The sequence below is a fragment of the Saccopteryx bilineata genome, chromosome 10 (assembly GCF_036850765.1).
Source record: "Saccopteryx bilineata isolate mSacBil1 chromosome 10, mSacBil1_pri_phased_curated, whole genome shotgun sequence".
Taxonomy (NCBI): Eukaryota; Metazoa; Chordata; class Mammalia; order Chiroptera; family Emballonuridae; genus Saccopteryx; species Saccopteryx bilineata.
Window position 1 is genome coordinate 79,447,373 of NC_089499.1, and position 13,271 is coordinate 79,460,643.

Consider the following 13,271-nt stretch of genomic DNA (forward strand, 5'->3'; position numbering starts at 1 on the left):
GGTTATTAAGAACAGTAGAATCATTTTTTTTAAGTCTTGTCTACAGCTAATTTCATGCTGCATTGAGAGAGTTGGGTGGATACAACGGACTGAGAGGTCCACTTAACCTGGGCCGTTAGGGAAAAAATTTGGTGTCCCCTATTCTCTAGCATCTGACATAGATTCAGAATTTAGTAATAAGTCCAGACTTTGTCCTGTGTATTATGGGAATTAGGTGTAATTACTCCCAGATATTGGTACTAGGAACTTTGTCTCTTAAAAGGAAAATAATAAAATCATTTCTATACTTTATACTACATATAAACAAAGCTTCAAGAGGATTAAATACCTAACTTTTAAGAGTGAAAATATAAAGCTGATAGATGAAAACTTAAGAATATATTTTTGTAATCTTATGGTAGAGAAGGGTAAATTAAATAAGATTCACAAAGCATAATTCTTAACAAGAAAATTAATGAACACATCAAAATAAACATTTTTTGTTTAATAGAGAGTATGATAGAAAAACTAACAGATGGTAAAAATATAATTGTCATATTTAATAGACTAAGATCAGATTTTGAATATGCAAGGGAATTTGGAAAATAAAAAAAAATAGTTGAAAGGAAACCAATAAAAGAGAAGGCAAAGTATAAATTGGAATTTATAGGAGTTATACACACATACACATCTCTCACATGGAAGACAGGGAAATTACATTTTAGAAAAGCTGTTTTGTCTGTATATCAGTAAAAGCTAGGAAATCTGGTATTCTTAAGTGCTAGAAAGGATATGTGAAAATAGAAATATGTGTGTATTACTTCTGGGAATGCAAACTGAAGCATATAATTTATAAAATTTATGTGTATAACCTAAAACCCAATAATGGAACTCTATCATAGATACCCAGGAAAATATGGATGGTCATCTCATTGTTACCTGTGGTACAATATTGAAGACAAGGTCACTCTGCAGCACTAGGGGAATGCACAAGGAATAGTACAGGGGAACACATGAAGGGAATCAGCAGCAAGTGAGTTGCATCTATTTATAGCAAAACGAATGAGTCTCTGAAACAATATTGAGAGAAAAAAGCAGAATGAGATTTAAAGCATGATACAATTTACATACAGTTTTAAAAATCATATATAATAGCCCTCAATATTTATTACTCATAAAATGTTTATAAAATATTCAGTGAAGATTATCAAAACAACATTTATCATGAAAAGTAAAGGCCAGTGGTGGGAGGGGAAGGAGGGTGTGGTTGGGCAAGTGCATGAAGGGGGAATGATGATAAGAAAAATGAAAGCCAGAAGAAGAGCCAAAACTTTCATAAACTCATAGTAGTAGCATATCAACCAGAGCCTATGCTTCAGTTAATTCTGTACAGTTATGCTTAAGAGGAAGCAAACTGCAGGAGCAGGATTCCAATGCACTCCTTTCAGCATTGTTAGGTCCAGGGGCTCGAGCAATGTCACCAGGTAGGGGTCTCTTTCTTGGCTCTCCTGGCTTCACTGGTGTCTGATATCAGGCAGACACTTTTTAGTGTAACTGCCAGATGTTCCAGGTTCATGTCCTACCAATTTGTCAACATGGCAGAAGGATAGCCCTTTCCCCATAATATTAGCAGCAACCCTCTCATGGATTGCCCTTCCTTTAAATGGCTCATTTTTGGTTCTGTGTTCACTCCTGAACCAATCCTGTGATAGAGGCCTAGAATGCCTGGGTCACTTTACATCCCCAGAACCAGGCAGTATGAATAGCCCCACATGCAGAATACTGTAGAGTATAACCCACAGAAAGTTCAAGGTGGGATGGCCATAACTATAAAAGGTGGGTGCTGGGAGTCAGAAAACTATAGATAGCTGCAGGGTATTCGAGTCAAGGCTTGATTTGTAAAATGAATTGTAGAATATTTGAAATGAATTGCCATGTTTATTCCAGACAATAAATGGAAAATGACTAAAAGTTAAGTCCAAATATCTGAAGCTCTACTACTTGCTTGACATTTGTTTCATATGGCCCTACAAATCCATGACAAATAAATAGACTTCTCATAGAGAGCAACTATAATTGCTGGAGTCAATGTCTTAGAAAAAATAAATAGTAAATTTCCCGTCTCCCAGAATATTCAAGCATAGGCTAGCCACAGGATTCTGTGTGGAAGGACCTAAGGATTGGGAGAATAGTTGGGTTTGGTCCCTGGTTCTGAATCATCCGCCCAGTTTATGAAAGCATAGATAGCTGGGTCCTTCTCCCATAGTTTCTGATTTCATAGCTCTGAAGCAGGACTTGATCATTTTCAATTCTGGTAAGTTTTCAGGTGATGCTGATTGTGTGGGTCTGGGGAAACATCTTGATAACAACTGGGTTTGATGATTCTCAACATCCTTATTCAACATCCTTTATTTTTACGGGATAATTGTAAATGTCCTAGAAACCAGTATTTGTATCATTAAGGCAAACCTTCCACCTTATGTCTTTGTACCTGTTAAGTGCTGTCTCTTTGCGTGCTTCCATAGTGGATGGTATTTGCATAGTCCTCTGTGCCTTTTGGGTTATTAAGAACAGTAGAATCATTAAACACATTTATTGGTTTGCTTTATAAAAATAGCCATTTTCTTTGTCATTTTTTGTTAAATTTATTTTGATGACATTGGTTAGTAAGATTATTTAAGTTTTGAGTGTACATTTTTATGATACACAATTGGCATATTGCACTAGGAGCCCATCATCGAAAGTCAAATCTTCTTCCATCACCATATATTTGGCTTCCTTTAGACTTTACTATACCCCCAACCTCCTTCCCTCTGGTAACCGTTATACTTTTGTTTGTGTCTATGAGTTTCCATTTCATATCTCACATGTCAGTAAAATTATATGATTCTTAGCCTTTTCTTACTGACTTCTTTTGCTTAGCATGATGTTCTCAAGGTTCATCCATGTTGTTGCAAATGGTAGTATTTCATCTTATCTATAGCTGTGAAGAGTTTGATTGTATATATGTACAACATCTTCTTTATTCAATCATCTATTGAAGGACACTTTGGTTGTTTCCATGTCTTGGCCACTATGAATAATGCTGCAGTGAACATAAGGGTTCATATATCTTTTTGGTGATAAACATTTTCAAATTTTTTGGATAGATACCCAGAAGAGGTATTGCTGGGTCATATAATTCTTTTTTTTTTTTTTTTTTTTTTTCAGTGAGAGGAGGGGAGATAGTGAGACAGACTTCCACATGTTCCCCAGCCGGGATCCACCTGGCAACCTGTGTCTGGGTCCGATGCTGAAACCAATCGAGCTATTTTTATCACCGAAGTTGATGCACTCCAACCTCAGCGGACCCATGCTTGAACCAATCAAACCACTGGCTATGGGAGGGGAAGAACGAGAGAAGGAGAGGGGCGGCGGGTATTCCCTGGGTGTTTCCTGACTGGGTATTGAACCCAGGATGTCCATACACTGTGTTGACACTATCCAATGAGCCACTGGACAGGGCCCTATTTTTAATTTTTTGAGAAACCTTTATACTGTTTTTCATATTGGCTGTACCAGTTTACATTCCTACCAGTAGTGAATAAGGTTCCTTTTTCTCCACAACCTTTCCAACACTGTTATTACTTGTCTTGTTGATAATAACCATTCTAACAGGTATGAGGTGGTATCTCATTGTAGTTTTGATTTGCATTTCCCTAGTAGCTAGTGAAGTTGAACATCTTTTCATATACCTGTTGGCCATTTGTATGTCTTTTTGGAAGAAGTTTCTCTGCAGGTCTTCTGTCCATTTTTTAATTGAATTGGATTGTTTGTTTGTATGGTATTGAGTTGCATGAGTTCTACATATATTTTGGATATTAATCCCTTATTGAAGCTGTTGTTTGCAATATCACCTCTCATTAAGTTGATTACAGGTTTTTTGTTTGTTTTGTTTTGTTGGCAGTTTCTTTTGCTGCGCAGACACTTTTTAGTTTGATATAGTCCCATACATTTATTGTTGCCTTTGTTTCCCTTGCCTTTGGAGTAAAATTCATAAAATCTTCTCTAAGACCATGTTCCAGAAGTTTAGTACCTATGTTTTCTTCTATGTAATTAATGGCGCATATCTTATATTTAGGTCTTTGGTCCATTTTGAGTTAATTTTTGTACATGGGGACTAACTGTAGTCTAGTTTCATTCTTTTGCGTGTGGCTTTCCAGTTTTCCCAGCACCATTCATTGAAGAAGTTTTCTTTTCTCCATTGTATGTTTTTGGCTCCTTTGTCAAAAATTATTTGTCTATATATATTGTTTTATTCTGATTCTCAATTTTGTTCCAGTGTTCTGTGTATCTGTTTTTCTGCCAATACCATGGCTGTATTAATTATGGTAGCTCTGTAGTATAATTTGAAGTTAGGTAGTGTGATACTTCCAGCTTTGTTCTTTTCTCTCAGTATTGCCTTAGCTATTTGGGGTCTTTTTAGGGTTCCATATAGATTTGATGATTCTTTAAAAAATGTCATTAAGTTTCTGATGGGGATTGCATTAAATCCATATCTTGCTTTTTGTGATATGAAATTTTAACTATGTTGCTTCTTGCAATCCATGAGCATGGAATATCTTTCTATTTCATTGTGACTTTTTCAATCTCTTTTAATAATGCTTTGTAGTTTTCACTGTATAGGTCCTTCACATGCTTTGTTATGTTTATTGCTAAGTATTTGACTCTTTTTGTTGCAATTCAAAAGGAATTTTTTTTCATTTATTTTTCTAAAAATTTATTGTTAGTATATAGGAATACAGCATACAATTGTGTTTTGTTTTTTAACCCAATCTGTTATTCTGTGCATTTTTATTGGTAAATTCAGTCCATTTATAGTTAGGATAATTATTGATGTATGAGGATTTCCTATAGCCATTATAATAAATATATTTATTTATTTATGATAGCTTCATGCCTCCACTGGTTCTTTTCCTTAGTGTTTCTGTCTGTTGTTTTTCTTTGGTAGTATTCCATACTTCTTTCCTCTATTTTTTTTAAGTTGTGTTTCCTAGTTCTGGTGTATGTATCTGTGTGTGTATAGTTACCATTAGGTTTATAAAAAAGAAAGATTTATATCTACAGTAGTTCTTTTGAATACATCTAATCTTTGTCCCCATTTAAAAATACTTTACTCCCATCCCTTTATGTCTTTTTTGGTCATAGATTAATTATCCTTATTTACACTGTGAGTTTTTTGGTCATATACTTGTAGTTTTATGACCCTTTGTTCTTTAACCCCCTTGAATACATCCTGCAATGGAGGTCTTCTGGTGATAAATTCTGTCAGCTTCTGAGTGTCTGAAAAATATTTATCTTTCCTATATATCTAAAGGATAACTTTGCTGGATGTATTATTCTTGGCTTGTCATTTCTTTCTTTCTGTAGTTTGAATATTTAATTGCAGTTTTTCCAGCTTGTAGAATTTCTGCTGAGAAATTTGATGATAATCTAATAGGCTTTCTGTCATAGGTTACTTTTATCCTTTCCCTGGCTGCCTTGAGAATTTTTTTTTGTCATTAACTTTTGACAGGTTTAATACAATGTGTCTTGGAGAAGAATTTTTTGGATTGACGTAATTAGGTGTTTTGTTTGCTTCTTGGATTTGAGGATCTAGCTTTTTCCATGTTTGGGACATTCTCATCAACTATTTGTTTGAATAGACTCTCTGTTCCCTTCTTCCATTCTTCTGGAACGCCTATTATTCTTATATTGCTCATTCTGATGGAGTCAGATAGTTCTCATAAAGTTCTTTCATTTTTGTATGCTCAGGTCTCTCTATTCTTTCCTCTGCACCATTTCTAGATTTTTATCTTAGATATCACTAGTTTTATCCTCCACTTGCTTAGCTGTATTTCCTATGCTTGTTAGTTCATTCTTTATCTCTTTTACTGAGTTCATCTCCAGATTTTCTTTTGGTTCTAGCTTAAAGTTTCAATCTCTTTGGTCAAGTACTCATTTTATTCTTGAGTTTGTTTCTGAGTTCATTAAACCGCCTATCTGTGTTTCCTTGCATCTTGTTATTTTCAGTACTACAGTCTTGAATTGTCTGTCATTCAAACCTCTTATTTCCATGTCTTTATGTTTATTTTCTGAATTTTTATTTTGTGTTTGTGTTTTCTTTTTTTGTTTTCTTTATTGTGGGGGAGAGAGTGAGAGAGGGGCAGACAGATATATAAACAGGAAGGGAGAGAGATGAGAAGCATCAATTCATAGTTGTGTCACCTTAGTTGTTCATTGATTGCTTTCCCATATTTGCCTTGAATGGGGGGCTCCAGCTGAGCCAGTGACCCCTTGCTTAAGCCAGTGACCTTGGGCTTCAAACCAGCAATGTTTGGGCTTAATCCAGTGACCATGGGGTCATATCTATGATCCCACACTCAATCTGGCAACCTCACACTCAAGCTAGTAAGCCTGTGCTTAAGCTAGATGAGCCCACGCTCAAGCTGGTAACCTTGGGGTTTTGAACCTGGGTCATTAGCATCCACTGCGCCACTGCCTGGTCAGGCTTCTGAAGTTTTTCATTTTCTTTTTGAAATATTTTATTACATTGGTTATTCATGGTATTTGATGAATTCCTTTTTCTGTCTAGGCATCTCTATATGAATAGTACTTCCCTAGTAGATTGATAAGAAGTCTTTCTGTTATTTTCCAATAGATGGCACTGAATCACAGGTTGTTTGTTTGTTTGTTTGTTTTTAACTCTCTTGTATTTTTCTGGCTTTTCTGTCTCTGTAGGGTGGTGGAAAATAATCTGTATTCTCTGGGAATGAGGGCACCTTCTCTGTGATCCAATTGCCCCAATCCCAGAGGACCAATCTCTCAGGAAAACATGGTTGACAATGGGGCTCCAAATCTGTGAAATCCCAGTGCTATCCACCACAGCCAGATGCCACCAGTAGGTCACTTGCAATGTATGGGGGTGAATGAGCTGAAACAGCCTGGCATCCTCCTTTGTTGCTTTTCCTTCCTTGCATTGGTGACCTTGAACCTCCACAAAGTACCCCCTATGACTTGACCCTTCCCAGAAATTAGTCACAGTGTGCATACCTTGCTCAGGAAAAATATGTTTCTATAGTACCAGTTCTTGGCTTTGCAGATAATGTGCTCTACAACTCAGCATGAAGGGAGTGGGGTGAGCTCTGGGAGGTTCAGGGAAGGCAGCCAAGCTTTGTGGCTTTGTCTCTCTGCCTGGAATGCCAATTGCTAGACTATTATGGCCTCACCTCTGTGTTTCATCCTTGCATTGGTTACTCCTGCAGGAATGCTCAGTGAATCTCCTGGCTCCTCCTGGCTGAAGGAAGTGCCAGCCACAATCTGTTTTCTTCCCTTTAGGGACAGAGCCCCACAGTGAAGTCTGGGCTGCAGGGACACATCCATGGTTCATCTCAGCTTTTCTCCCTTCTTATCTCCCCAGTTCACTCCCACTTGCTCACCTTTCAATGTTTTGACGTGTGGACCTCTCAAATGCATTTGTGTATTGAGCAGGGAATCCTCTTATGAGGTATAGCTGCTCAAATTGTTGAAAGTTCAAAGGGAGAGACCAAGGGGATCTCTATGCTGCCATTCCCCTGATGTCACTCACCACTTCCTGATACCATTCTTTTTTGTAATCCTGTGCCTGTTTTTCCATGAGTTGATCTATCTTCATCAGTTTTATAGTAGGGATATTCCTGAATTAGAAAAATAAAGTGATTTTCCAAAGAGGGTATGTCTTTGTCCTTCAGAAAGTAACTGTGTTATGTATATCAGCTAAATGACAGAAAATCATTCCTTGGTGTCCTAGCTACCAAGCGCCGAATCTTGCTCCTCTCATCCCCTCACCCTATGACGTAGCTTTGCCCCCGAAGAGGATATGAAACACTCACACACCTTGCTGCATCCTGGCTCTGTGTCAACAAGGAGTTATTCTCATCTTGAACTCTTACTTTGCCCCTTCCCTTTTTTTCTCAAATATTTTCTCTTTAATTTTGAAAAACTTACTGTAATAGTTCTCTGGGAATGCTTCTGTATTATTGTAATTGTAGGCAAGTTCAAATAGTGTTTCTACTTTTTCTAAATTGCTTTTATATAAACAAAGATAAAACCTTTGAGAAAGCATTTATAATTAGATGGTTTAGAAAAGTAGTTTTCAACCTTTTCTACACTTGGGGACTCATGAAAATAGGAGAATTATTTCGAGGGCTGCTAAGGCAGAAATCACCCTGAGTGTAAGAGAATTTGACTACAATCATTGGGTCTATAATCTTTATACAACATCAGGGTGGTTAGCTCTTTCACAGACCAGCATACAATTTCTGATAGACTGGTTCATGGACTGGCAGTTGCAAAACACTGGTTTAGAGTAAATGTTTAACAATGAAAGAGTTCAGCCTAGCAACAATGATAAATTGATGGATGAAAAATAGAAAGCACCTGACAGATAGGGCCTGGTGGATTTGGGTTAATGTGGCAACCTGAGATGCAGAGGGATTAAGAAGACCATTTTGTCATCCCTGTGAAAGCTTTGCTTAAAACCACTAACTCCAGTCAAGACCACCCTGGTAGGGAGAATGGAATCTTTTACCCAGACGACATCTTAGTGAATGTGAAATGAGGGACAGCTTAAATGATGTCTTGTCAACTAAGAATCTGTAGCAATGGAGTTGGCTTTCATCAAAGTGGTATATGATCTGAGTTTCTCAACTGAATTTTATAAAGACCCTAAATCATCTTCTTTTTCAGATTTCAACTGTGAGGAAATGTCATTCAGATTCGGCCAACATCTCATCAAGCCCTCTGTGGTATTTCTCAAAACAGAACTGTCTTTTGCCCTCGTGAACAGGAAACCTCTGGTCCCAGGACGTATCCTTTCTATTTTAGGAGAGGAGAAATAAAAAAGCCTCTGAACCTAACACACTAAACGAATACAGGATTGGCCTCCAGTATCTGTCCAAATGGTAAACAAGGAGTCCACTTCCCTCCCTCTTTGGACAAGCAGGTAAGATGTTACATTTATTCTGAATCTAGTTGGTGGCACCAGTAATAGGCTCGATCAGTTCTGCAGAACTTTTGGAAAGAGTTGCTTAGCAACTGTGGCTTTGGAGATGAGGTTTTGCTTGACTTTTTCACTATGGTAGCTGTGTAAATAAATAGGTACTTCTAAAATGGTCCCAATAAATATCATGGGCATTGTGTTTTCAGTTATCAATTGTGAATTTTAATAGTAAAATAGAGATTGGGTGGGACTTTTCATATGTGAAGATTTGAGGCCCATGTGGTCTCTTTACCTCTTGGAGATCATTCGAGCCAAGCGTTTTAATCAAATGCATGTACTTAAAATATGTTTTTCATGTTAGGGTCTGAAATAGCATTTTGTCTTGGAAAACATCTCAGCTTCTAGGTATTTGTCCAGTGTTATTGGTGGTGGGGTGGTTTTGTTTTCCTCTGGCTATCAAGTTATAGTCTTTATTCCTGTTGACTTTTAGGGGCTTTATCCTTGCAAGTAGGAGTCACAGGAATTGGTGAACTGCTCTAGAGAGCAGTTTTTATGTTACTGAAGACATCACCGTGACTGTGTGCGTGCGACTTTTGTACTGAAGACATCACCGTGACTGTGTGCGTGTGACTTTTGTACTGAAGACATCACCGGGACTGTGTGCGTGCGACTTTTGTACTGAAGACATCACCGGGACTGTGTGCGTGCGACTTTTGTACTGAAGACATCACTGTGATTGTGTGCATGTGACTTTTGTACTGACTCTTTAAAATACTCTTCTCTTTCCCCCTAACTCAGTTTACTATGCAGAGAGCAACAAAGCATGAAATTTTATGTTTTAGGATTGCCAGAATTTCCCACACTGAAACTTGATTTCACTTTGGAATAAATTTCTAGTAATTCTAAATCAACAAATATGTCAAGATTTTTTCAGAGTATGTTATTTTTTTTCAGTGGAAATTTTCAATATGCTTGAGAATTTTATAAGTTATCTTTCTTGGCCGTGTAACTATGGTATGTTGAAAAGAAATACAAACAGGAAACTACACACCAAAAATAATTGTGATATTTATGATAGACTTTCAAATTTCTTGAATCCAAATTTTAACTAAATTAAATTTGTAAATTTATAAAACTAATGATCATGGTAATACAGTAGTAAATAATATTATATAATGTTTTTCTTGTAATATTTAACTTTTATAATCATAGAAATAGCTTAAATTATACTCAATATTATGAAATGTTTGCTTAAGTAAAAAAAATAAAAACTAGAATGGTTTAGAAAGATCCTATAAAACAGATGGTTTTTAAGTTGTATACCAATTTTATATTGAGTTTTTCTCAGAGACCTGAAGTTTTCGAAATAACAAAAGCATTTCATTTTTTCATTTGTTGTACTATAAGTTTGTGGTTTTCCTTGTCCTTTGAGGAATTCTTTCTATATAAAATGCCTGAGAATTCCAGTGTCGAAAGAACATGGTTTTCAGGTCCTCCCCCTTTGGATGCCAGCTTCAGTTGGGTTCTATCAAAGAACTGAGGGCACCTGGGGTAAAAACGCGACTACGTTAAAATGTAATGCCTCAGAGCAGTCTTCTCCAACTGAGGGCCCGTGGACTGCTGCTGCATGAAAGCATTAGCCACCCTGACGTTGTCTCATTGGGTCTATAATTTTCATACAGCATCAGGGTCGTTAACGCTTCTGTGGATTGCCACAGGTCTGTGGACTGGTGGTTGAAAACCACTGCCTTAGACTGAGAAAATGTGAGGTTGTAGAGCTGCACTGCTTTGTTAATGCTTAATAAGGGAGTGAATTTTACTATGTGAATCTTTTATATACATCTCAATAGTAAGAAACTTGATTTTTCATGGTTTTTTTAACTAACTCTGAATGTGTGATGTGTCAGACATGGACTATGTATTATATGTTTTTGACTCCAAAAATGTGAGCTGTCTGCTTGCAGGGAAGTGTCTACACTGAATGGCGAGCGAGTAGTAAATGATGACCACAGTTGGGCCATTTTGGAAATGAGCCCTGGTCAGTTACCTTGTCTTTGAGTAAATGCCAAGGAGATGGGAGATATTGTAAAATTAACAAACCTATTTGTTTGGAAGGTAGCTAGAGGGTCATGGCCCTTTCTGAGAATGAGAACAGTGAGAACCAGTTTGTAATCAGTATACTCTGCAAAGTCATTTCACATCTACAGTGTTTAAAGGGGTCTCAAGGCCAGTAGTTGATATATTCAGAAAATCTCTTCTATATGATTATCTTTTAACTTTTTATTTTACTTTACCTTTGTAAACTCTGTTAAGTGAGAACTGTGAGAAGAATCTTAATAAGTTACTTATTCCTTTGCAGAAAACGACATCCTTTTGTCCTGTGATTTGGGAATTGAAACTGTAGATAGCTCTGCCCACTACCATTTCATAAAATAATGGTGAGATGTCTGCAGTGGACTTCAATCGTTCCCCATCATTCTATCTGTTCTCCTTTAGCTCCTTGGGTAGGTCATCGAGCTTTGTACATCCTCCCTGTGTCTGGACTCCTCCAACCCCATGTACACCTCATCCTAAACCACAGCTCTGATCTGATCACTATCCTGTTCCCTGTTTACAAACAACTAATGAAGCAAATGAGTCTACCCTGCCTGCCTTTTTTTTTTTGTGGATAAAGTCCAAAGTCCTTACCACAGTTTAAATTTTTTTCATTATTTTTTTTATTTCATTTTTAATTTTCAATTATAGTTTACATTCAATATTATTTTGTATTAGTTTCAGGTGTATAGCATTATAGTCGATAATCACATACTTTACACAGTGACCCACTGACCTTTTCAGGACCCACCAGTCCCCATAGATTGCCTTGACTCAAGCCTTTCCAGCTCTTTTCTAAACAGGCGTGTGTTTCCGGTACCATGCATCCCCCTGCCACCCTCTTCAGCTTGCGATCCTGCCCACTTTTCTGCTCAAGTGCTTTGATACCTGTTTCGCCTGTTTAGAAACACTATTCTCTGTCCATTTTGTGACACTTGGTTCATTAGTCACATGTTGATTCATTCAACAGTTTATTACTGAGTTCTTCCTCTGTTCCAGACACAGTTCCAACCATGTACAGTATCCCATTCTGCTTCATATCACAGCTGTGCATTTCTGTTTGTATCTGCACTGAGTTATTGTTTCCTGGAAGGGGTGGGAACAGGATCTGCTCTTGCATGACTTTTGTCCTAATTTCCAGAGTACTTTGCTGACATGAGTTAGTTAAAGTGTCCACATCAGGAATGCCCGGATGGAATGGAGCAATAGGGGTCTGCTGAAGTCCTGTCCTTCAGTATTCTCATGCACAAAGCCAATCTTGTCATCATTTTATTCTAGAATTTTTAGTATCTTATTGAATCTGTATTTTCCTTTTATGCCTTGTCAGTTATAATCTTGTTTATGTTTCTGTGTTATGACTGTACAGAGTCAAGTCTAAAAGCATGAATAGATTGATGGCTGATGGGAACAAAAATCTTTCTCCTCCTTTTTTTATTTTACACATTAATTCCTTAATGAACAAGTCTGTATTTAAGAGCAGTATATTGGCATCTTTATGTGAACTGGAAATTATTATTTTTACTATTATGATTTCTTTTTGAAAAAGAGTATTCAGGTAGACTTTGGGGAAGGTACCATTCATGAGACTTATAAATATCATCTTTAAACTTGTGTCCTTTGTAACATTTTGAGGGCTCTCCTTCCCTCAACCCTTTTCTCTTAAGACTTTGCTCACTGACTCTTTCATACCTTCTGGAGGAGGAAAAGAACTATCAGATCAAGCACTAAAGACATGCTTTTGAAGCAAGAAAGCCACTTCAGTCCCTCCTTGTGTCCCACCTGAAGCGAACACTTCTCTTCGGTGCAGTGTTTAAAGCTATTGAATAGGCTTTGGCCTCTGCGGTATAACACTGTGAAAGAATATGTCAGAATGTCTTTAATCCATTAATTTTCTGTTACTGGAAAATGCTTTTCAGACTGTCTTGGTAAGAAAACAGAAACATTTTAGAAATTGCATCTTTAGAATTCTGCAGTGGACACTTTATTCATGTACATCAGTGTAGCTCAGCTATTGTTCATGGCTTAAATAAATTTGAACCATTACGGTTAATACTTCTGCCCACCCTTGTCCTTGCATTGTGCTGTGTTTACCTCTCATCTTGAGTTGAGCATGAAAAATGAATTTGAACATTAGCAGAATCCATTTGGGGACTGGGGCTTTTATTGTAATAAAATTCTTCATTTTTTATGTCCATAGTTT

General features: G+C 37.1%; 1 protein-coding gene across 1 annotated transcript in view; it reads left to right on the forward strand.

The window, feature by feature from the left end:
• Positions 1 to 13,271, forward strand: part of FHIT (fragile histidine triad diadenosine triphosphatase) — a 1,915,768-nt gene that overhangs the window by 949,183 nt on the left and 953,314 nt on the right. Inside the window, exon 4 of the mRNA XM_066245666.1 lies at positions 8,725 to 8,844. Coding sequence (XP_066101763.1) covers positions 8,742 to 8,844 — 103 coding nt within the window. The 5' untranslated portion in view covers positions 8,725 to 8,741. The remainder of the gene's footprint in view (positions 1 to 8,724; positions 8,845 to 13,271) is intronic.